This window comes from Paroedura picta, chromosome 4, assembly GCF_049243985.1.
Source record: "Paroedura picta isolate Pp20150507F chromosome 4, Ppicta_v3.0, whole genome shotgun sequence".
Lineage (NCBI taxonomy): Eukaryota > Metazoa > Chordata > Lepidosauria > Squamata > Gekkonidae > Paroedura > Paroedura picta.
Genome location: NC_135372.1, coordinates 74,441,839 through 74,466,882, shown reverse-complemented (window position 1 = coordinate 74,466,882; position 25,044 = coordinate 74,441,839). Strand labels below are relative to the sequence as shown.

Below are 25,044 nucleotides of genomic sequence, written 5' to 3'. Positions count from 1 at the left end.
GAAGAGCTTCTGACTGATCATTGGAAATTTAACTGGCTGTGCAGATTTTTAAAATGTTGCTTTGGCAGCAGCTACCAACACAACACAAGTATCTTCACTGTGTGACTGAAGCTAAGCTGCAGCAGCCGTTTTGGGGAAAGCTCTATCTCCTGTGGCAGCACATACCACTCTGTGTCAGAATTTCAGAAGTGCCCACAGGATCAATAGTTTGGGGCAACTGGGCACTTGTGCATGCTCTATCTTGTACATGACTGCACAGACAGCAACTTGAAGCCCCACAGTTACAGGTAAGTAACTTTGTTTTACTGAACATAGCTTACTTCTCTGTTGGGTCTAATTTTTATATACCTTCTTCATTTAAGATGAGGAATAACAGAAAGGGATTGCTCCCAGAGCCAAATGCTGCACAGATTATGAAAAGCTTAAATACCCCAGCGATGTTACAAATGTTACTACAACCCCAGTTACGCAGATGTAATAATAAACTTGGTAAGCCTTTTTTAAATTAGTTTGAAGTATAAAGGAGTTTCCATCTTGATGATTTAGTAACACAAACAAAACAGATCATTTTTCCTAGCCAATTGTTTAAATATTATTATTGATAACTTTTTCTTCCAAGTAAAAAATTGCTAAAAATGCTTACTTATTGATTTATATGTTAATGATATTCTAATAATGTATGAAGAAATGAAAACAATGCATTTCTTTTCACAACTGTAACTAATGCATACGTACATCTGTCCTTTACCATTAGTAGATCCATGTTTACATCAATCTCTAAAGCTTTTAAGAGGCATAAAGGAGGTTTATTCCTCCCTTGCAAATTATTTGGTACTTGAACTAGGGTTTCTTACCAATAGAAATTAGTCCTAAATCGTATCAAAGGATCGTAGAATTATGCAGGTTGACCACAAGCATCCCTGAGAGTTAACTGTCCAATTTCCTCTTTAAAACACCCCTAAGCCTCTTGTGGCGCAGAGTGGTAAGTGGCAGAAATGCTGTCTGAAGCTGTCTGTCCATGAGGCTGGGAGTTTGATCCCAGCAGCCGGCTCAAGGTTTACTCAGCCTTCCAAGGTCGGTAAAATGAGTACCCAGCTTGCTGGGGGGTAAAACAGTAATGACTGGGGAAGGCACTGGCAAGGCCACCCTGTATTGAGTCTGCCATGAAAACGCTGGAGGGCGTCACCCCAAGGATCAGACATGACTCGGTGCTTGCACAGGGGATACCTTTACCTTTAATGAGGAAGAACCTACTACTTCCCTGGCCAACTCATTCCACAATTATTAATTCTATCTTTCACTACCAACTGAAGCAGTGCCATACCCTCCTCTAAATGACAGACCATCAAATATATATTTTTAAAGCAATTATATCATAGTAGCAAGAAAGCTCATTGCAAGCAGGAATGCAATGGGTGCTATGACCCAGTGGACACTGGGAGGTGCAGATCTCTCACTGTGTGTGTGTGTCTCTCCCTCTCCCTGCGTGTCTTGGTGTGCCTCACAGCAGGAGGCATAGCAGGTAATCAGGGCTGGTTTGTAGGGGGGGAAGGAGGGCTGGTGTGCAGTTTGGGGCAGCTCTCTCTGTGTCTCTCTCTGCCTCCCTCGCAGCAGGAGTGATAGGAGGGAATGAGGGCTTGTGTGCTGTCTGGCAGAGCTCTGTGTGTCTCTCTCTGTCTCTGGCACCTCTGAGAGGAACATGGCTAGCGTCCAGGGAGGGGGGAGAGCTGTAGGGGCAGGGCCAATCAGTGTGCAGACAAAGTTTCTAGCTTTACCCTGATTGGTCCTATTCCAACTCGGACAGCTGGACATGTTTCACCCCCAGGCTGTTTCACAAATATATAGAGGAACCATGGATAAGGATATGCTTGTATCCCTTATTCTCTGGGAGAAGATCACATGGTCAAATTTATTTATTTATTTATTCGTTCATTTATTTGTTCGATTTGTGACCCACCACTCCCATGCAGTGGCTCATGACAGGTAACAGTACAAATAATTCCCTTAAAATCCTTAAGATAAAACCAATTAACCCACCCATAGCGGCAACAGTAACCCTCCCCCCACTCCACAGGCTTCAATCTAGTGCTTCGAGGCATGCAGGGTAAGTCTGATGACCTGGCTTCAGAGAGGGGCCCAGATCTAAATGGCCTGCCCTCAACCTAGGACCTGGCTAAACTAAGGATCTCCATAGTAGTTCTCAGGCATTTTACATTGTGATCAAAATTGTGAAGGGGCCAAAGAAGCGTTATGCTTCTCCTGCAAAGAACTGTAATTTGTGCATGTATGCTAGCAAATTCAAAAGCAGAGCCTGTCTGAACAGTAATCCACAGCTTGGAATTGTGTTTGGGCTTAGTTGTTCATACGTAAAGGTAAAGGTATCCCCTGTGCAAGCACTGGGTCATGTCTGACCCTTGGGGTGACGCCCTCTAGCGTTTTCATGGCAGACTCAATACGGGGTGGTTTGCCAGTGCCTTCCCCAGTCATTACTGTTTACCCCCCAGCAAGCTGGATACTCATTTTACCAACCTCGGAAGGATGGAAGGCTGAGTCAACCTTGAGCCGGCTGCTGGGATTGAACTCCCAGCCTCATGGGAAGAGCTTTCAGACTGCTGCCTTACCACTCTGCGCCACAAGAGGCTCTTTGTTCATACATATAGTGCTGCAAATTAGTGGAAAAGATAAATTGTAAAGAAAAATTAGATTTTTGCAATCAGTTATGTCTTTATGTGCAAGTAGGTCCTAATGGTATCAATTTACCTGCTGTGTTTTCTAAAGCAGTTCTTGGAACTCCAGTGGGTTTGCCACATCTTGTAAACCCATCACTCAGCCCAGCCTTTTTGCATTTGAACAAAGCTCATCAGGTATGTTTATCAGCTGATTTTTTTTGTGAAGCATTTTGTATCGACATATTTGAGATTTTGCTTGCAACAAAAGCAACATCTTATTTATTACGTGAAGTAACATCTTGAATATTGTTTAGTTTAAAATATTGTTCCATCTTAGAAACCCTTTGTGAGGCTGAATTATAATTCCATTTATAGCTCAGTTTTGAATGATCAAGCACAAGTTATATAATCGTGATATGATTGAAAATGTCATATTTCTGGATGGGACTGAAATTTTAAGAATTGGGAGGGGAACAATTAGATATATGAAGATGAGATTATTTCCTGGTTACATCTAACAATATTGTTGTGATTTCCAAGTTCTTAAGATTTGTGATGGTAGAGGCCTGGTTTATTCTAATGCCTCTGTGCCCACCAGCAGAGTTTGTTTCTTGTCCATAAACCAGAATCAGTGATCCCACCAAGGGAGGGGTGGGGAATTTATCCACCCCAGGCACAGCTTGAGGAAGGCCCTCGAAGGAGTTCCTCAAAGCCAGCATAATTCTGAGTCCAGCCAAATGTCTTTCCTTTTATTTTTAAAATGTAGTTCTGGCCATTGTCATACCCTTCCTTGTTTGCCTAGATTGAGAAGGAGGGGTCTGCAAAGGGGGAGATGTGGCCCCTTAACTCACTCCCACTATGCTGATGTAGTTCAACTTCGTCTGCAATGGTGTTTTCTTCCAGTTTCACAGTGCATTCTACTTTGATTATTTTTTGCATTCTTTATGTGACACTGCTTTCTGGTTAGATAGTCTTCAGGGTTTTTTTCTGCATTGGTTTTCTAGTGAACAGGAGCCAGCGCATGGTCAGCTTGCTATTTCTCTGGGTTTTTATAGAGTGCTTTGGCCCCAATTACTCCCCCTTTTCTGCCCCAAGCTGAAGTTTTCTTAATAGCAGAACTGAACCTTCGGGCCTTTTTGTTCCTCCCATCATCTGCCCCTGGGAATCCAGGCCTCTACTGTTACACCATCCATATGGAGAATGGTCTGCCCACTGTTTTCCTTCCTCCCTTCTCCCACAGTCGTTGTTGGACCATCCTCAATGGCAATATGCTACTACACATGTGGTGTTTTTTTTAAAGTCTGTCATGCAGTGTTCCACTGTCACATGCCAGTCACTAAGCTAGTAACACTGAGCTGTATGCCAGAAGCACTATGCTGCAAACAGAGTATACACATTAAATGTTGGGTGTTGGCAAAGCACAGGTAAACATTGTTCTGTGGAGGTATGGGGCTCAAGCCAGTGAACAGCGGCACCATGCCTTTCCCTTACCCAACAGCCCCTTTTGGGGCTCTTGGGACTCCTGATGGGGAAATACTCCAGGAGATCCACAGAAGATGGATTTAACAGTGTTTCCAGACCCATATGAAGACCCATGATACTTGCATGTCCTTGCTATGCTATGACATTACCATGCCAGCAGGGCAGATAGTTGGGCCATCCACCTGTCAAATCCCCAGCCAGTACAGTGATGAGGGGGTGAGACCGAGAAACAAACATTTATGACATTTCACTCATGCTAATGTTGTACACTGTAGTGGGGGTGGGGTGGTATTTCTGCTTGCACGTACATAGTCCAGCACATAATGGCAACCTCAGAGGAAGGGGAGCAGTGAACACACCTGCCTTACCAGTAACAAATCAGGGGATGGCTGATGTTGGCCTAGGCCCAAGATGAAAAAAATGGCCAGCACAGCTAGCTGGTATGATTTTTTCAAAGAAGTGCAGAGCACAATCTGCAAGTCTGCTGAAAAAAAGAGAAAACAGAACAGTGCAGAGTGCTCATAAATCATAAAAATTAAGTCACTCTAAACCCAGTACGGTCAAAACATGGAGTAAATTCTATGTACAGAAAAGGCCAATAGCAAAAAACAGTCTAAGATTTTCCTTTCTCCTAGACTGAAGCAAACTTGCTTAACAGATTGTACAATCGAGCCAGCATGCTTATAGCTGCTACAATAACTGTCAGACTGCAGGTCATTTTATCCAAAAGTCTAGCCTTTCTCTCTTCCTTTCCTTGCACTCAGCTCAGCCAGATCTTAAAAAGCAGTAGTTAGGGTGTTGCTGCAAGATAAAACAACAATTTCCGTCTCTTAATTTCTCTCCTGGTTTTCCACACATTGCTAATTCACTTTCGTCATCTATTTTTTCTGTGCCCCCCACCCTTAGTTTTTACTTCTTGATCTCAAAACCTTGTCATTCTTATACTGCTTGGTGATGAAATGTATTTAAGAGTAGTATAGTAGCAAACCTTTGTTAATATTATGAACAAAAGGTGCTAGGTTTGCTAGGTACTGTTCCTTGGACTGGTTCTACTGAACTTCCAACCCGCCCCTTGCTTGAACTGTGATTCTGTGTCTGACATCAACTGGCATTGCCACAATGACACTGGGTTCTGCTGGGCACTCTGTGATTGCACTGGTACTGCTGGGTACTCTGTACACTGCATTGGTTCTGTTGGGCTTGCAAAAATAACTCCCACAGAAATTCTCTGGTTTGATTTTAGTCCTTTAGAAACACTGGAAAATGGGGGCACTTTCTTGGGGGATAGAGTGTTTCTTAATATCCAGTCTGGTGAAGCCTGCAATCACTATTTTGGCAAGCCACCTCCAAATATATCTTGACTTGAAAAACCTATGGTTGCCATAAATCATCTATGGCTTGCTGAGGAGAAAACTATAGGAGGGGTGCTAAAAAAAATTATCTTCCTGAGGCACAAAATAGGGTTGGTATGCCACTGATCTGAATATGGACGGAGGATCCTGCTCAATGCATTATTTCTAATTTTTGAGCACTGAGGTAATCAAATCATGAGCTTTAATTTATAAAATATCTTATTCCCAAAGCCTTAGTATAGATAAAAAGAAAACAAATACAATGTATCCCATTAAATTCTATTCAGCTTGTTATAATAATCAACTACTGAAGTACAGTGGAAGGATTGCAAACCTTGTTGCATTTTATTGGAAGTATGATAACATTTATTAATTTTTCCTGTAAAACATAAAAATATTAATAGATATAAAAAGTGGTAATCAGGAATATCTGTTGGGTCACCAGTCTACATTTAAAAAATTGGAAATACTAAGGTTCTTCATGTCTTCAGAAGATAATTTTACTACGTAAATCTCTGGTGTATGACACAATAAGTTCTTTTTCTTATAAAATGTTACTGGAAAAACATGTTTGCATCTGTTTTAAATTACAGAAGCAACATTTCTCCTGATATGTATTTATAGTGGTTTTCTCTCTCTTGCCAACTATGTACTTCCTTCGAAGGCAGCAGGGATGCATTTTACAACAGTAAAGTAACAGAGGAAGAGGAGCATGACGTCCATAGCAAGATCATGATTAATGAGGCTTAACTTGGTTTATATATGCTCAAACAAAACAAGGTGGCATTTCTCCTTTGCAACCTTTGTGCTTTAAAGGTCATGTTTTCATAAATATAACCCAAATGCTGGATTTTACTGCCACAGAGACAGAAATTATTTCATGTGGTTATTTTGTTCACTTATTTATTATAAACAATTCAAAGGTGCTGAGCACCAAATCAAGAGATTGTAATGAATAACCTAAGGAAAAGCATACAATGAAAATCTTCTCTCAATTAATCTTTGAAAAATTACTAATTCACAAATTTGCATCGCTTTTTAAAATTTCTTGTACTTTTATCTAAAGAATATGTATTGAACTTATGCAGTTAACAAGGACCCAAACATATTTTCCTATAAACAAAATTAAAAGGGCTTAAGGAACTCTAGCCTTCTGTGATCACAACAATGTTGTCTAAATGCCAAAGTAAAGGTCTGGTATCATGCTGTGATTCTAGTAATAAACAATGGCATGCTAGAATTTTTTAAAAAGCAAAAGATACCAGGAGCAGACTGGCCATTTAACAGGAAGTTCTCCTTCAGTGGAGAAAGTCATCCAAGCTGGTTAATTTATGCCTCTTCTTGCGTCAGTCAGGGCTATGCAAATTTTTTTATGAGTCTCTTGGACCAGTAGGGCACTAACCCTCCAGTTTCAAAAGCATCCACTGGGATTATCCAAAACTGGTGAGACCCACTGCAGTTTACTTCTAAGAAATAATAAACAGAATTGGATCATAAGATGTACAATTGCCATCTCAGTATAGAACAAGATACTTAGTAGTGTAACAGGAGAATGGATATGAAACTATTTTACATTTCTTCATTGGGAAACATATTCTTTGTTTTGGTTTCTATGGGCGCAGAATAAATCAAGTCTTTCATATTCTACAAGTTGAATATTTTTCTTTTTGAAAAGGTATGTTGTCAGGTTATTGACATAAAGGCCCTTCTTACTCAGCCTCATAACCTGCCTTCATTAAATAGTCTTGGTCTTTTTACACAACAGTTTCAACAAGCTTCCTGCCTAAAGGGCTGCCCTTCAATAATAGATAGGTAGCAACTTGTGCCAATTAGTAGTCTTCTTATAAATCTCTTTCCGAAATCTTCATAACGGAAAGAGCTCTGCATATTTGGGGTGCAAGGATATGTCCGCAGGAAAGGAATTCTTCCTCTGCTGCATTTCTGTGATAATTATATATTGCCCATTCAATTTAACAATTGCTAATATTGAATTCTTTCATTTTCCATATTACTCCCCCATCCCATCTCCAATTAATAGGGGGCAGCTGTTGGAAATGCATCTAATTTGCTGCTACAGAACCTCCCGCATCTACAGTTGGTGCAACAACAGCTAGCGAAAACTGAGAATATTCAAACAAATAGTGTGAGTTGAACCATAGCCTTGTACTAATAATTTTTTATTCTGTATACTAAAAGGAAATTAAACATAGAAATTTCTTCTTCTTAATCTGTACTTCCTTGTGCATATAATCATTGGGGTGGATGAGACCCACTTATGCAAGTATCATGGGTCTTCATATGGGTCTGGCAACACTGTTAAATCAATCAGGGTGGAAGTGTGGCAGATCCATGAGTACCTTTTCACTGAGGGATCTGTAGGTTCAACACATATTTCCTTCTGTTCTTTGTTTTCTAGCACTGTATTAAAAGAAATAATCTGCATTCTGCATTTACAGAAACCAGGTTTACTTGGAGAGCCTCCAGCCGTGCTTCTTCAGACAATGATAGGAATGGGTACTGTACCCCCAGTGAGCGCAGATGTTGGGAGCCATGGAGAAACACCCAACTGCAAGTTGTATTTTATACCTTATTACAGTAACATATATGCTTTTTGCTGATTAGTTTACCTATAATTAAGAGGTAGGATCTGTTTCATAACAGCCCCTGTAATCTTAACCAAAATGTGTTTTAAAAGTATTTTAATGAAAGGAATTTTTGATGACTGCGCTATTGGTTGGCTTGCTGTGGGCAACAAAATGACAGTAATGAAGCAGATCTTTCACAGGATAAAGTTAAATATTATATAAGAAGAGAGCAGTTCTCCTCCTCCTCAGTGCAGCTCCAAGGTGTATGAGCTCCAAGGGCTCAAGTCAACTTTTCCCAGGCTAGGAAGGACTGTAAGTAAAGAAGATGCAGCAAAAAACCTTAATCCTTGTGCCAACAGATTACCAGATCCAATCTATTTAGCATGTCATTATATCTAACTAGAGACAAACCCTCTACTGGGAAGGTGCTACTGGGAAACAGTGTCTCCCCCCTCCACATGTCCTCATGGTGCTTCCTTGCTCCATCTAAAGTCTCCCCATCTTCCATGCCATTGACCTCAAATTTGCTTTGTTGTGATGTTCTTGGAAAGATTGCAGTAAGACCAAGATAGGACACATATCAAAAAGGAAAGTCTACATCTTCCCAGCCCCACCCACATCAGCATTATTTTCCCTGCTGCAATTGCCTGTGATGGTTAGCCCCAAAGCATTCCTCACTTCTCAGATAATAAATTGCAAACCTCATATGACTAACTCATGAGTAAATATTCCCAGGGCAGAGGCTTTTCCTGGCTGCCCTGTGTCACAGAGGGCCAGCAGGGGGCTGTTTCTGGGCCTCACACTTTCCCCTTTCAGAAGACATGCAGGGGCTATATCAGGAGGCAGCTCACTCACCTCCCCCATGTCCACCCACTGAAAGAGGCCAGGGCTACTTACTGGCTGCCTCCTCTTCCACCCAGTAAACTTCTAACCTGGCAGGAAGTTGGAGAGCTAACCCCTTATCAACCTTTCCTGGCTGAGAGTCCCTCCTGATTGGGGCTAAACTACCAGGGATGGGCACTTCTGGCTGAGGGCCATCTTCTTATTGGGGGCATATTTCTGAGGGAGCCAATCAGGTAGGGAGTAAATTGTCAGCATGCAATTTGAGCTGATTGACCTTTATTGGCAGAGTGCAATTTGAGCTGATTGCCTCTAACTGGCAGAATGCAATTTGAACTGATTGGCCCTCATTGGCAGATTGCTCTCTCTAACTGTGGCATGCCCCAGGGAGGGCCAATTAGGTAGGGAGTGTGTTGTCAACTTGAGCTTTATTATGTTTAATAATGATAAGCTTTTCAAATGCTAGTTTTTTCTTTAACTTACTTGCTTCCATTTTATTGTTGATGTAAAATGAGCTACTTAGATTAAGCCAAAAAGGCTAGAAATAAGTGTGTTTGAGGTACAGTGGTAAGAATGGATGACTTGGCTAAAGTAATAGAACAGGTCCCTTATGTATGGCAGTTAGTAATCTAATGGATTGCTTTTCTCTTAGGCACTTTATTGTTTGAGCTCCTAAAACTGGCCACTTACATAATGCAGACTGCCTTGTTGGACCCAGTTCAACCAACCTCTAGCAGGGATTTTTCGTTGCTATTCTTTTTCTACCATATATGGATGTTTTGCAATGAGCAAGACAAAATTAAATAGCAGGTGGAAGTGCCAAATCGTCTGGACAAACTTATAGAATTGGACATCTATGCAAATTTTTTTCTGATAGTTGATGTGTTTTAAAGGGAAAAAAGTACAAGAAAATGTCATAAGCTCACAGCATTATCAGTTTTCTTGTTGAGAAGATATACTACCAGTATGGAATAACTACTGAAGTTTGGAAGACAGCGCAGATAAGAACTGGTCTTCTCTGTTAGCAGGTCTAGACTATGATAGTTCAGCCTTTTTGATATTTAAGTATAAATTGTTTAAATTGTATAATTTTTATTTTAATGATCTTTGTATTGCTTTGGCCAGATAACTAGAAAGGTTAAAATGTGTGCTGGCCATTTTATAACTAGACTGCTTAACAGTTTCTGGAGTTCAGACCTCCCATCTCTGCACTGTGTTTGTTTACTTGATTTCTATATGAAATGAGAAAATTAGGAAGAAGAGTTGGTTCTTATATGCCGCTTTTCTCTACCTGAAGGAGGCTCAAAGCGGCTTACAGTCACCTTCCCTTTCCTCTCCCCACAACAGACACCCTGTGGGGTGGGTGAGGCTGAGAGAGCCCTGATATCACTGCTCGGTCAGAACAGTTTTTTCAGTGTCGTGGCGAGCCCAAGGTCACCCAGGTGGTTGCATGTGGGGGAGCGTGGATTCTTACCCAGCTCACCAGATTAGAAGTCCGCACTCCTAACCACTCCACCAAGCTGGTTTACTATTTTCCTGTAAAACTTGAACCACCCTTTTGAAAGGTAGCTGTTAGGCAGGGTTTTTACTTTTTCTCCTGTCCATTGCTGAACTGTTTGGTCCCTTAGAACTGTAGAATGATTTTACTTAGATTGTCCTAATAATTCTTACCTAACGATTCCCCCCTTTATGGTTAATTGTACAGTATCAAGTCGAACTCCAGCTCAAACGCCAATTGCACCAGGGATTGGCATGCTGCCATTTTTCCCAAATCAGCATGTAGTTGGGCAAACAATCCAAAGGCCTAATAATACACAGGAGACTCTGTCATTAGCAGGCGGACTGGCAGAAGGGTCACAGGCTTATCTACAGAGTTTGACAAACCTCCCTGCTGGAGCCCAACGGGCTGGACATTACAAGCAACAAAGCCAGCCAAAAAGCATTGACTCAAGTTTGGGGGTAAGATGACCACATCTAATGTTTTGCTTTTCACTATTGCAGTTCCTGAATGTTGTATGTTAAAAGAGTACAGGAAATACTTTGGTGCAATATCTTAATTTTGTTTGTTTTATGGTGTCTATCCACTTAAGAACAACATATCCTTTAAGAATGCAAAGCAGCAATGACAGAGTTAAAAGCAGCAAGAACTTAAAGAAAACTGATTAAAATAAAGAGAATAAAAATGGGTATGCATTGCCTAAAATATAACACAAGTAGAATTTCACCACAGAAAAGGCCCTAGCTTCTCTACCCTGGTTCTCCTAGAATAGGGCTTTGGCAGAAGCCATGGGAAGGTTCATATAGAAATAGTTACCCTAGTCCCAAGCACTGAGATCAATGCCAACATATTTGAATTGTACCTGGAAACAAACTGTAAGCCATGGGAATATTTTAGTACTGCCATAACATGACCCACCCATCCACTAAAGTAAATGTTCCATTTTACCATGCCGGGCATTTTAAAACTCATTTGGTTCTGAGCTGTAGGAACAGACACACCTATAACTTTCAAAGGCCAGAATCTACAGATAACATTACCATTACAGAATCTATATCCAGAATCGACAGAGAACATTTTGCACTCGTTATTATTCTTTTTTCCGTTTTATTTTATTTTGTTATGCAGCAATGACTTCATTTGTTTTGTGTAGATGTAATCAAAGAGCTGTCTAAACTCCAGTTGAGGGATTGTGACCAGGCCATGGGATCCTTAGCACTTTCACAGTGAACTTCCAGACCCACTTTGACCAGTGTTATGCATTACTTTTGCACTTACATTAATTGTAATGAATGTGAATTGGGCTTCCCACTTAACGCACATTTGAAACCGACATTACTTTAATCGAATCAAGTGGTATGTGACTGAAAAGATCTTTCTGATTTGGGAGAAAATGTATTTCTCTGTTGAAACATAAATATTTCAGTCACTAAAATACCCGTATTTATCATAAATTAAGTGTGGATGGTCATTTGCAGTACAAATACTAGGTGCACTATACTTCTCACTGGTTTATGTGATAGTATAAACCTGAACTACAAGCCTTTGAGTCTATTTTTATTTTATTTGGAATGTGAGGAATAATTACAATTTTTCCTCCAACTGAAAACGTGGAATCCTGTGAACATTCAGAGACTTCTTTTGATTGTAATGGCTTCTTGGTATCCATTTTTTATTCTCTCCCCTCCATACTGTACATTTACTCTAGCCACATGTTGCACTATTTCTTTATGGTTAGACCTTACTTTCCTTGAGCTTTTGTACTGATAATTTAGATTGCAAGCAGCTAGAATATTACAAGCATTCCATGATACCTAACATATCTGCCAGTGGTGCAAACAAAACTATTTCTTCAACTTTGATTTCACAAGAGCTCAGCAAATGGTCAAACACACACAAAAAAGGGGGGGTTGTGTTTTCTCTCTCTCTCTCTCTCTCTCTCTCTCTCTCTCTCTCTCTCTCTCTGTGCTCAATCTGGAAGGGTAGTTACTATGTTGCATCTAAGTAAGGATGGGCATGATCTTAAATCCATCATGAATTTGTCCAGTTGGGTTAGAGCCATTTAAACCCTCTGTTGTTTTCAAACAGCAAGAAGTGAAATGGAGGTTTTAAATGGCTGACAGCCATTGTGGCCTCACAGTGGACAGGCATGCATACTAGACTGTGAGGCTGAAATGGCTACAAGCTGTTTCAGGGATCAGTTTTGCTCCCCTCCACTTTTTGCTTCCTTAGATCAGTTTGGGAACACCTCAAACCCCAAAGCAAAAAGACATTTCTTGTTTGTGCCTATCCCTATTTCTAAATAACTTCAAACTAAATGTAGAGATGATTCAGCTAGAAGAGTGAAAATCTGTAATAGGTGTTTAATTTCAGTGGATATTAGAAGAATTTCTGCACCCTTTGGCCTGCAACAATATTACATTATATAGATTTTGCCCCTCCTTTCTGCTTGTAGGCGGAAGGGTATTTGTTTTGTTTTTTACTTATCTCTCTCTTTTTTAGAGTTCCTCAAAAAAACAGACCTCTCTGCTGGGAGATCCCCCCAAAGAAATCCATCTTAGCACTAATCCCTACCTGAACTTGGCAAGTGTGCTGCCTTCTGTTTGTCTTTCAGGTAAGCAACAAGCAAACATGTTTATTAAGCTGCTTGTGGAATTACTTTAGAGGTGAGCGCAGAAAGTAATTCACATACTTGCAAGTACTGATGATAGCATTACATATGCATAACAATTTTAAAAAGTATTTTCAGTAGAAATAATGTAGTGTGTCTGGGCATGGTGGCCCCACCCCTTCAGTCAGCTGCTCCAGAGAAGATGCTGATGGGGAACAGCCTTGTCCAAGCACTCAGAGCCTGGGCAGCCTGGTACATGCCTCAGAAGGGAGGTGAGGTTCAATCCAGAGGAGGGCAGAAGCTGGGGTCTCTTGGGACCTGTGCTAAGCCCATAAAGCAGCGTCTTAAAACCTTAGGGAAGGAGAGAGCAGGAAGAGGCAGAACCCAGCCGGGAAGGCTGTTAGCCAGATTCTCTCACTCACTGAAGAGGGGAATTGGGGGAATCTATGGACTCCAAACAGCGGTGGCAGCACCAGCGTGCATGGTTAGACCTGGCCATGGGGTGGTGCCTCCACTTTGTCTCGCAGACATGGCTCCTTCTCGGCCAGCGGCACCCAGCTCTTCAGCTCACACCAACTGTGCGGGGGGGGGGGGAGGGAACCTTTCAGTTGCCTCTTGGGCTGTGAGGGCCTCTCGCCGCGTCTTGGCCGCGGCGACAGAACTTCATGCCCCAAGGGGCAGCTCTCTGACTACCCGCGCCAATGGGGGGGGCTTCCCTTGGCCCATGCATCCCTGTCGCCACATCCCACATGCATCGATAGGCTTTTACAAGCCAAGGCGCGGCTTTCTGGCTGCTGCGAGCAGTGGAGCCGGCCAGCTTTCTGCTGCCACGTGGCCCTCTGCGGTCTCTTGCCACATGGCAGGTGTGCCGAGACACCTTCGTGGCCTGAGGGCCAGCTCTCCTGATGGCGAGTCCTCTGGCAGGGAACACCATGCTCATATGGTCACCTCCCTATGGGGGGCTCTTCCCCATTGCCCTTTCCCTTACCCGTTCCGCCCCCTTCAAGGCCCATTTATAAAAAATGGGCTTTGATGCTATTATTAAAACCATAACACAGAATTGAAACCTTACAATAAATATAAATTTATTGATATGATAAATTACATGTTCTAATATACATGTCCTCATGGTGCAACAACAAAATAAAACATCAGCTCACAGAAGTTTGTTTCTGCTGACTTCTGTTAATGGAAATCAAACTTTGTGTCCAACTCATAATATATCTGAGATACTTATTTATAACTAACCAAAGGAACACATTTATTTACCCCAGCAAACTCAATCTTTTCAGATCTTGGAAGCTAAATCAGTCTACCACCAAGGAAGTCCCAGGTCATTATGCAAAGGCAGGCAATGGAAATCAACTCTGAATATCTGTGGCCTTGACAACCTTACAGGGTCATGATAAATTAGCTGTGACTTGGTGGCAGTTTCCACTAACATCCTACCCTATTCTAGTATGTGCTACAAAACACAAGGACCCTATTCTATTGATTCTGTTTGAACAGAATGTTGTGCAAATAATAATCCCTGATTTAGTTTTGAGAGAGATCAGTTCTTTCACTATGGACTAAATATCCCCCAAACCCTTATGCTTACCTGCTGCATTTGCCTGTCTGAACAGTTCGAACATATAATCTGTCTAAAGCAATTTTTTAACCAAAGGTGTAATTCTTTCACACTCTGCAATAGTAACACCTCACTTTATAACTTCAGGGAAGTGCAAAGAGGAGACCTACACTGAGCTACTGAGATTCCCAGCTTAAGTTTCCCTTTAACACTCAAGCAGCGGAAACCCATGCCTTCAGCCACTGATCTATTTATTATTATTGTTGTTGTTGTTATTATTATTATTAAATTTCACAACCACTGCTTCCTTCAGCCATCTTAACTGGTTTTTCAGCAGACTAGCTTTATGATCAGAAGCAAACCCACTTAAAGATGAAACAGTAAAAGGGCTCTGAAAGAAGATTAGTGGAAACATTTACATCTTTCCTGCTTGATGTAGTGGTTAAAAGTGGTGGCTTCTAATCTGGAGGATTGGATTTGATTCTCCACTCCTCCACATGCAGCCAGCTGGGTGACCTTGGGCTAGTCATAGATTTGTTAGGGCTATTCTCACAGAGCAGTCTTGTCAGAGCTCTCTAATCCTCACCTACCTCACAGGGTGTCTGTTGTGGGGAGAGGAAGGGAAGGCGACTGTAAGCCGCTTTGAGACTCCTCTGGATGTGGGTTATAAAAAACATCTCTACTTCCTCTTCCTCTCGCTTATCAGTTCCTTTATTTCAAATGCCCTTCTGACCCACTTCCATGTTTCTTTCGAAGGGGTTTGGAAGTGGATTTGCTGAGATAATATGTAATTCCATCCAACCCCTTTGCTACTGCTATCACAAACTTGCTGTGAAATAACTGCTGTTGTCTACCATACGTTACTTTTCATGCTTACTGGTAGCAAATATTAATTTAAATTTGAGTCCAGTAATCCATTTCAGGCAGATCCTCATCTCTGAAGCGGTAGTACTTCTGACACAACAGTGTTTATCAAGACGAAATACTAGTAGAAGGACAAAATACAGCAGAACTGTTGACCTACTTTGAAGGTTGCCTGTCACATCCCCTTCTAAATCCAAGCCTGGTATTGCCAGATCTCATGTTCATCTATTCATTAAATTGAGATACATGTGTTTCTAGTTGTTAGGCAGCAAAACTGGATCTCCTGTAATATTGCTTTAGAACCCGAATGTAATGAATAGTGGGTTGCTTCAACCCCAAAAGGGAGTACAGAGTGCAAGGGCTTGATTCAGGGTTTGAATTCTCTAGCCTGACTTTGTTCTGTTTGTACGTGTACTCTGGAGTGATGGCATACAATGAGCCATTAATGCATCATTCTGATTCCACATCTGCTTCTTATTCTTACACAATTATAACTAATTAAGTGTTTACATTTTTTCTTTGAGCAGCAATTGCCAGCAAAACCAGTAGCAGTAAGCAGTATGCTGGCCTTCCAAATACCTTGCTGGACACAGCAGCTGCTCAGGAAACCACATCACAACAAGCAGTGGAAAACTACTTTAACTATTCACCACAATATGGGGATTACACACAGGTATGTGACTCATACGCACTTTGACAGCAGCTGGTGGTTGCACGCTCTGTTTGGTCCACCGTTTGTCTTAAGGGTATTGCTTAGTCTAGTTTTATATGTTTTTATGCCTCAAAGCATACGGTATTGCTTTAGATTTTTTTAAAACTTCATCATCAAAGTACTATGCAGGATTAAAACCGATAGGGGCCTGCAAGGAATGACAAGGGTGTGAAATTTCTGTTTCTGCCATTCCCATCCCTGCAACACACTTCTGGTTTGCCTTTTCCACACTGTTTCTGCATCAGCTCCACTACTGGGACATTGGCTAGCCGCTCTTCCCTGCCACTTCAGTTGTAGCTGTGTCAGTCACAAGTCATCTCAGCTACAGCAAATTTATGAGGATACAACTGTTTGGCAGAATATGAGTAAGATGTTGCTAGGTATAAGGTAATGGGAAAAATTATACAGTCAGTGGTAGTCACCAAGAACCCAAGTTGTCTATGCTTACCCTGAGAATTGTTCACTTACAGTTGCCTGGAATAAACTAGGTAGGTTCTTTATGACTTTAATATGTATCTGCGTTTTGATCCCATATAGTGGTGTCTCCAGAAAGTGAGTTAGCTAAAAGCTGGCTTGGAAAAAAGCATCTCCTTACCAAATCTGTGTCTCTTTTTCTGTTCAGCCCGGCAGGATTAAGATAATTTGGTTTGTTCCCTTCCAAATGAGAATTGTGAGCCAACTTCAAACCACATATTGTCATTCTATATAGGACTTTAGTTTTCTGGCCAAGATGACCTACAAATATTAATTTTACACTGTAAAGAAAATAACTAATTGAACCAGTGCATAAAAGAGGAGAGGGGAAGTATGATGTAACCAAGGAGTACTCAAGTAGCATCAAACAATTGTTTGGCTATATGTGAAGTGCCATTCACACATATTTTGGAAAGCTTGTGCGGCATGATTACTGACACCAGTTGCTGGTCAAAAGTACCTTGTCTCTTAACAGGAAGCAGTCCAGCAGTGGTATCAGCAGTACGCACAGGCATATGCTGCTCAAGCTAGAGCAGGAGAATTAGAAACTGAAGGCTCAGAGGTAAGGCATTTCTTAGTATTTCATTACTCTGCCTATCCATACAATATAGCCAGAATATCAATATATGGTTGCTCTTGAAAAAGTAAATCAATGTGTTACACTAATTGCAAGTGAGGCTGCTATTAACACTCTCTGGAAGCTCTTTTGAAAGCATTTTTCAGCTTCCTAAATGTCACCTGTGCACTGTGATGAGACAAAATGGCATAACTGCACACACTAAATGCTAATATAAAGTTTATCCTTGTCATTCCAAAAAATATCTTATGCTAGTCCAGAGGTGACAACCTTAAAACCTGGCATTTTCCATTTACCGAGATTTTATGTATTGATAATGCATAATGTCAAATTTCTACTGTTTTAAGGGAGGCAACTTCTGCTTTTAAACTGAGGCACAATCTTCTATTGTCATACCTCAGTATTTATAATAGTTTTAAAGACTGCTTCTAAAATAAGTCATATTAGGGAGTTCTTCTGTCCTTTATCGCCAGTGCTGGTCAGAGTTACTTGCTAGCAACAGCTGTTTGTTGGTTGTAGTTACTAGCCCTGGATATTGGAAAGTCCAGCCAGAGCCACCTTATAGTAGACACTGAAAACTAATATTTTCATGGGACAGCCACCCAGGAGAGGTCAGAAGGGCTCCTACTGTTCTGGCTTTCTGGTGAGGCTTTCTATTCCAGACAGCTTTGCAAGCAGTTTTTAAACAACAGATCTAAAACCAGGAAATTGTTTTTTATACTATTGGATATGAAGGTGTTAAGAAGAAAAGCATATACATATTTTAAATATATATATTTTAAATAAATTAACACCTGAATAGAAACTGCATACAGACCTGTTTTTAGGCTTGAGCTAAAAGCATGACTCAGTTGCTCTGAACATGTGGCACTTTCTAAGCTGTCTTTTCTACAGAACCTAATGGCAATACTAATTGACAAATGTATAGCATGTAGAGGAGCAATTCTAATAATCAAAACACAGAATGTTGCAGTACTAGTGGAATAATCAAATATTTATTAGCCTAGTATAGCTGGTTCACAGTTTTTGGGCTGGGATGAGTTGGTGCCGTCTTCTATAGCTAGTAAACTTACAGGTTTTGCACACTTTTGCTGAAGCCACATCATACTGATGTTAGCATTGGTCATATTGCTTTTAACTCCATTGTCTCTGAATTAGTATCCAAAAGACCCCAGTTGAGAAGCCCCCTTCCATAGGCTATGAACCTAGTTGTTCTTCTGTTTTGCTGGCCATTCATTTCTCCCTTGCGATTAATATTTGTGTCATTATTTTGGCTCTGTGGCTGGCAGGATGCTGGCAAAAGCCCTGTGGTGTTTCTTTTTTCATATCATGGACTATTCTCTCCATTTAGGAATCTGAAATTGGTGTTTATGGCGACTACAGCACTTATTTACAGGTCATGCCCTCATACTACACTCAAGGATCCTTCCATCCAGGCCTCTTGCCAGTTACACCACAAAGCCCTCTGAAGGTAAGAATATGCACATGCTTCAGACTTCAACCTTTATATATTACAGTGCTCCTACTGCTTTGAATCATTCTGCAAATCAATACATTTATTCATTGTGATGTGATAAGATGGATCTGCTAATTTTAAAAATCTACATAATTGTGAAGATAGGGGGTATGAGCACTCATTTTCCACTATATGATCTATGCACTACTAGATTAACGTTCTGTGTCGCCACCAAGTGTTCAAAAATACACTATACTGCTTAAGGTTTTAATTTATAGTTGATGCTTCTCATTCCCCCACAAATGGGAAGAATTCAGGATAATCATATCACATGGACAGACTATATCAGTATCAGGAATATCAGCCATGCTCAACAGTGCCGTATATTTTCATAAGAAGCAAACATCATTAATTTTAAAAGAATGAAAATTTCCAGCAGGAAAGTCCTGTTTGTCTGCTGCTACCAGCACAATGGCATCTTAAACAGTAATGAGTGTATTGTATGATATGTTTGCACAGGCTGGAGTTCACTGTCAGAAGTCATGACAATTTGCCTTCTATATATTTGACTTTCCTTCTTCTTAGATAGCACCGATCAGAAATGAGAAGCGCAGCTCTTCATACCTCAGTGCCTCCCCAGGAGACAGCCCAGTGGAATATGTAGGCCAACATGCTCAAGGCTCAGGAGCACATGATGCAGAATTGTATCTTAAAAGAAAACGTGTTTATTAAGTTCAAAAGTTGGTTGGTGTTAAAGCCAGTTTGTACTATTGTGTACCATGACACTCTTAACTTTTAGTATGTATTGTAGATATTTTTTAAAGTTCTATATAGGAAATCTAGTTTTTCTAAGTAAAGATGTGCATTGGGAGGGGGGAGGGGGTTTACCAGCTGTTATTTGCACTCTATTTCTGTATTGTGAATGACAAGTCTTCCCATAAAGCTCTTAAATAAACAGAAGTTTTGTGGCTTGAGAATTTCTCTCCCAAAGCAATAAAACAATAGGGAATGAATCTTGCCATGTTGATAAAGTTGCAATTATGGCCTTAAAGCGACTATGCTGGTGTGCTTTTTTCCTTTCACTCTTTGAAGCATTAATGTTTAATCTTTTCTTCTGATGTTGGATAGTGCTAGTATTCCATTATGGATTTTCATGGAATTGCATGCTGGATTACAGCATTGACTCTCTGGTAATATTGTGTTACATTATATTTATTGAGGAACAGCATTTAAGCAAGGAAAGCAGCATAAAATGACTGATGAAAATGAGGATTATTCTTCACTTTGCTTACTCTGTACAAGACTCATAGCAATATTTTTACACTCTTCAAATTTGTTATGAGCATCTCAGGTATACAAAAAAATCCCAAATTTTAACACATATACATAGGAGAGTTTAAATCCCCCTGAAATACATTATGGGCTCCTTACCCCACTTACCTGATGAAAGCAGAATTAAAGCATGCTGGCAGCTACACCAAGCCCAGCTGCAGGAGTGGAGGCACCTGGGAGTTGCTGTGGCCTGGCTGCAAGGTGCTTGGGTTTGCTGCAGCCCAGCCATAGTAGAAAAGAACTCTCAACAGCTGCGCTGAGCTTGGAGACAATGGATAACAGGCAGCAGTGCCAGGCCTCGCCACAGTGCAGGAAGTATTCTGGCAGCTTCTGTGACCCTGCAGCAGCAGAAGACACAACTGGGTTCATCTCCCCCAGTGAATCTACTGCCCCCCATCCATAAGAGGTAATAGGGGGATTTCCCCTTTGTATCTTGGATCCCCACTTGTCTATATACTATTAGCTACCCATGGTCCCTGGCTGCAGATATCTAAATCTGCAGAGTAGGAGCATGCAGAAACTAAAAAGATACTTTATGATACATTTACATATATCAATGCTGCTCCACTGAAGAAAGCTAGAGCAATTCTTGCAAACCAGGCAAAACAACTTCTTACCAATGCAAAAGATTGGAGACTCCAAAAAGACCACCTCCTTTGGTGGCAAAAGAGGAACTAAGAGTTCCTTTCTTAGGGTGGGAATACATTCCAGATTTTGGTGCAGAGCACCCCTCTTAGCTGTAAAGACCTCTCCAATGGCAGGCCTGTTCATGCACAGTAGATTGATGATGAGACTCAGTTATTGCACCATGGAACTGGAGTAAGGGTAGTAGATGTGTGTACCATCAGTGGTGCAGCCAACCATTTTGCAAAAGAGATTAAGGCACCAGCTTGAGCAGAAATATACACTTCTTTTCAAAGGATGCTCATTCTACAAGGATTCTCTCCTAGACTATTAGCACCACTCCCACTTGAACCATCAAGTCCTTGTTTAATGCTTCTCAGGATCCTGTAATACTTCTGTTCTTAACTGTGGCAGCTGTAACAGCGGGAGCTGTTATATAATATTTCGCTAAGTGGGCGGAGAGTACGCATGGTCTGTCAGAGGCAGGGCCCAATTGGGATGTGCGATTGGGCCCTGCCTCAGAAAGGTCACGCCCACTCAGGACTTTAGCCCAATCATCGGGCCAAAGTTCTGACAGGGCCAGCCCAGCCAGGGGCAATCTGGAGACATCGATGCCAGTCTGCCCCTGACCACTGCAGGGAGAGGAGGTTGGTAGGGCTGCCAAGGGGGATGAGAACAGAGCCTTGGACAGGCTGCACCAGCCCTTTTCGCCCCAGGGCTGTCCTGTCATGTCCAACTGTAACTTCTCTCCCTTTGCCTAAGAACACTGACAGAGCTGGCAGGAGGCTAGTGAGTGCTCTCCCTCCCCCCTCTCTTCAGGCCTGCTGCGAAGGAGCCTCTGACAGGCCCTGACTGAGGAGAGAAATCAGGGAGCTAATCTTTATACTCTGCAGATGAGCTGTAATTCCAGGAGCTCTCCAGGCCCCACCTGGAAATTGGCTACCCCTGTGTTGGAAATATTCCTTGAGGTTTGGAGGTGGGAGTTCAAAATTGTACAATGCCTCAGAGTCCAACCTTCGAAGGAGCCATTTTTGCCTGCAGAGCTGATCATTATATTCTAGAAATCAGCAGCGATATAGATACTATGAGGCTTGCAGGCTGCAGTTGGGAGGGAGTGTGCAGGTGTCTTGCTCCTGGGCTATGGACTATGGCTAGCCCTTACCAGCAATTATTTATATTCTGGGATGCAGACAGACAGACCAGCATTAGTTCTGTGAGCCTGGAAAGTGCAGGAAGATCTAAATAAAGAATATTTACAGCCTGAAACTGTTAATAGTGAACTAGTTAATGGCTGGGGAGACATGGAAACTGAAGTGACTTTTTCAACCTTGGCTTGGCAAATAAAAAACCAGTATAAAAAACCTTACTAGGGTAAAGACTGCTGTGCAGAGAGACTTCCTCTTAGGGTTGCCAGCTACCATGTGAGAGTCTCTACTCCACTTCCCTCACAGGGAGTCTGCTATGGGGAGAGGAAGGGAAGACGATTAGAAACTGCTTTGAGATCTGAGGCCTTCTGGGTCACTGCAGCCCATTCCCAGTTCTCTCAGACCTCTCATAGCCCCACATTCCTCATGGGTTGTCTGTTGTGGGGAGAGGAAGGGAAAAGGTATTTGTAAACCACTTTGAGACTCCTTTGGGGAGTAAACAACAGGGTACAAAATCCAGTTCTTCTAAGGAGCAACCATGAAAGAAGCATGCGGGCACATAATATTTTATCAACAGTGAAAAAATGGAGACCGAAGGAGCAGGGTGGATACCCATGTACTGTGACTACCCCATGTGTATTAGGGCAGGGGGACATTTCGGTGTCTATAGCCTAATTCACGCAAGAAGGGAAATGACACAGAACTGGGAGGAATTGGTTGCCATGTAATCTCCCCCTAAGAAAAGTCTCCAGTCTGATTTTCCCTTCACATACTTGAAGACATGGCTCTGGAAAGTTCATCTTTAACCACTATGCCACAATTCCCAAAGGTCAGTCCTCTTCCATACTCAACAAACATTCCAAACCACAGGTTCTTGACACCCATATCTCCACACATATGCCCTCATTTGTCACCACAACCTCCCACACAACACACACATTCAACCCCATGCCCCATGGACAACTCCTTCCCTTCCTCTTCCCACCGCCAAGCTCTAGCGCCCATTGTATTTCTGGATACAATGGGCTTTGTCCCTAGTGAAAGTATAATTCAGCTACTAGCACACAGATAAATACTGTATAAGCATCCATTGATAAAATTTTTTTTATTTTATAAAGAATAACAAAGTGCATGTAGATGGTTCATAATCATAGAAGAATTCGTCAATAGTGCATGATGGTTCTAAACTGACAAAGATTCAATAATTGAATTTGTAGTTTATATAATTGCCTATTACACTGTTGTAAACTCTGAGCAGTTCTTCAGAATAATATTAGTCTTGAGGATAAAGGTGAAGGGGAAAACACAATTTAAATTCAACAATTATCACCAACAATGCCCATCATCTTTTTTGATCTGTAAATGCCTACTTCATATACAAGTATGTTCCAATTAGGCATATATTATGGTCCTTCCAGGAAAATATATACATGGAATTTTCTCCATCCTCCAAGATGATCAGTCACTGGGGATTGGAAGATATCTGGATTCAACCTCAACTTCAAAGGTGATTAAGGGCAACAGCACCTGTACCATTTCAACAGTCTCAACAATGCACAAATTGTCCTTTTTAATATGATGTGCATTTTCTTTAAGCTGTATATCAGAGATGCACAATCTGGTTCAACACTGGGCACTTTGGAATTCTGACAACAGGCACTGAGCAATGACCAAATAGCTACCATGGGGTGCTGAGGCTAATCATGACATGTTGGGTGGTTGCAACAAGAATCCCTCCCATGATTGAGGCAGCTGTTTATAAATGTAGGCTCCCTGCTAGGATTGCCAACAACAGTTTGGGGATGGCCAGGAGATTTAAAGGCAGTACCTAGAGAAGATGGGAATTCAGTGGGGAGCTGATACCATAATAGTCTGCCCTCTAAAGTAGCCATTTCCTTCAGCAGAACTGATCTCCATAGTAAGTCTGGGTAAACTTGCTTGAGAAACACTTGACCCATACAGACACAAAGGTTCATGAACACACTGCCTGCTCCAATGAGTTGGAGGAAAGTCAGGATTGGAGCCTGCAATGTGTAGTGGTTAAGAGTGGCAGCTTCTAATCTGGTGAGCCAAGTTTGATTTTCTGCTCTTCCGCATGCAGCCAGCTGGGTTACCTTGGGCTAGTGATAGTCCTGTTAAAGCAGTTCTCAGACAGCAACCCTGTCCGAGCTCTCTCAGCCCCACCCACCTCACAGGGTGTCTGTTGTTGGGAGAGGAAGGGGAGGCAATTGTAAGCCGGTCTGAGAGTCCTAAGGGCAGTGAAAAGTGCGGTATAAAAATCAACTCTTCTGCTGCTGCAGCTTTATAGAAGTAGCCAATGGGCACTAGGAAACCCAGTGATAGGCACAATGGACTCCAAGGGCACTACCTAAGGGATCACTGCTACATTCTTGTCTAGCAGTTACTCAAACCTCCCCTTTTAAGGGAAGTAAACAAACTACAACATTAAAATAATGATGATTTTCTGGGAGGATTAACATAAGTCTTGGATCATTATTGTATTGCTGAACGCATCTGGACATCCATATGTTCTTTCATTCAAAGTAGATGGAAAACAACAGAAGAGCTTAGTATAAACAAAATCATGCATTGTTCCTGCATAAATGTTGACACAGATGCTTCTGCTTGGTCTTCTAAAGAAAATATATGAAAGTAATAGTAACATAACATGCACCGTGTAGCAATATTACAATGATTTATGATGGCTTCTTTGGGTTTATTAGTCCAAAATGACTCAAGTTGTATACAAGCAAATAATTAAAAACCCTTGGTTTAAGGCAAATACCTAAAAAAATATGCTGCTCTAAAGACACCATCACCAGTGCTGGAAATTTCTTCAAATCATTCAGATCTGTAGATATGGAACTATTACAGCTATAAGAGTAGCATAGGTATTTGCAGAAGCAAAATGCTTAGCAAAATTTTTAAACTCATTGGTTAAACAAAAAAAAACCTCCTTGGACAAAAATTACCAAAATACAAATTACAATAGGTAATAATAAAATGTCTTATATATACTTTTCAAACACTTAGGTGGGTAGCAGTAGAAAAAAATGTTGTATTACATTTTATTTATAAGTACTTCAAATCCTTGAATCAGATTTTGAAAGGTTGTCCGTTCACCTGGGTCATATCCCCAACACTTCCTCATCAGCAGATTAACCTAGCAACAAAGGGGAAATAAAGAATTGTTAAAAACAGCATTTAGTTTGTTTTAAGACACAAAGTACCAAAACTTTTAATCCGTGTGTAA

The 25,044-nt window shown here is 41.3% G+C and overlaps 2 protein-coding genes across 8 annotated transcripts in view; one reads left to right on the top strand and one right to left on the bottom strand.

Annotated features, from left to right (window-relative positions):
* Nucleotides 1-19,795, top strand: part of RAVER2 (ribonucleoprotein, PTB binding 2) — a 50,184-nt gene extending 30,389 nt beyond the window's left edge. Inside the window, exons 5-14 of one of the 4 annotated variants that reach the window (XM_077333459.1) lie at nucleotides 363-489; nucleotides 2,782-2,864; nucleotides 7,542-7,646; nucleotides 7,960-8,069; nucleotides 10,632-10,887; nucleotides 12,929-13,040; nucleotides 15,999-16,144; nucleotides 17,133-17,219; nucleotides 18,586-18,705; nucleotides 19,276-19,793. In XM_077333459.1, coding sequence (XP_077189574.1) covers nucleotides 363-489; nucleotides 2,782-2,864; nucleotides 7,542-7,646; nucleotides 7,960-8,069; nucleotides 10,632-10,887; nucleotides 12,929-13,040; nucleotides 15,999-16,144; nucleotides 17,133-17,219; nucleotides 18,586-18,705; nucleotides 19,276-19,422 — 1,293 coding nt within the window. In that variant the 3' untranslated portion in view covers nucleotides 19,423-19,793. Of the gene's footprint in view, nucleotides 1-362; nucleotides 490-2,778; nucleotides 2,865-7,541; nucleotides 7,647-7,959; nucleotides 8,070-10,631; nucleotides 10,888-12,928; nucleotides 13,041-15,998; nucleotides 16,145-17,132; nucleotides 17,220-18,585; nucleotides 18,706-19,275 lie in introns of all 4 variants that reach the window. The other 3 variants (XM_077333458.1, XM_077333461.1, XM_077333460.1) reach the window with 3 other exon arrangements.
* Nucleotides 19,796-22,879: 3,084 nt separating this feature from the next.
* JAK1 (Janus kinase 1) overlaps nucleotides 22,880-25,044 on the bottom strand; it is a 70,593-nt gene continuing 68,428 nt past the window's right edge. For all 4 annotated transcript variants that reach the window (XM_077333456.1, XM_077333457.1, XM_077333454.1 and 1 more), the window contains exon 25: nucleotides 22,880-24,954. In XM_077333456.1, coding sequence (XP_077189571.1) covers nucleotides 24,853-24,954 — 102 coding nt within the window. In that variant the 3' untranslated portion in view covers nucleotides 22,880-24,852. The remainder of the gene's footprint in view (nucleotides 24,955-25,044) is intronic.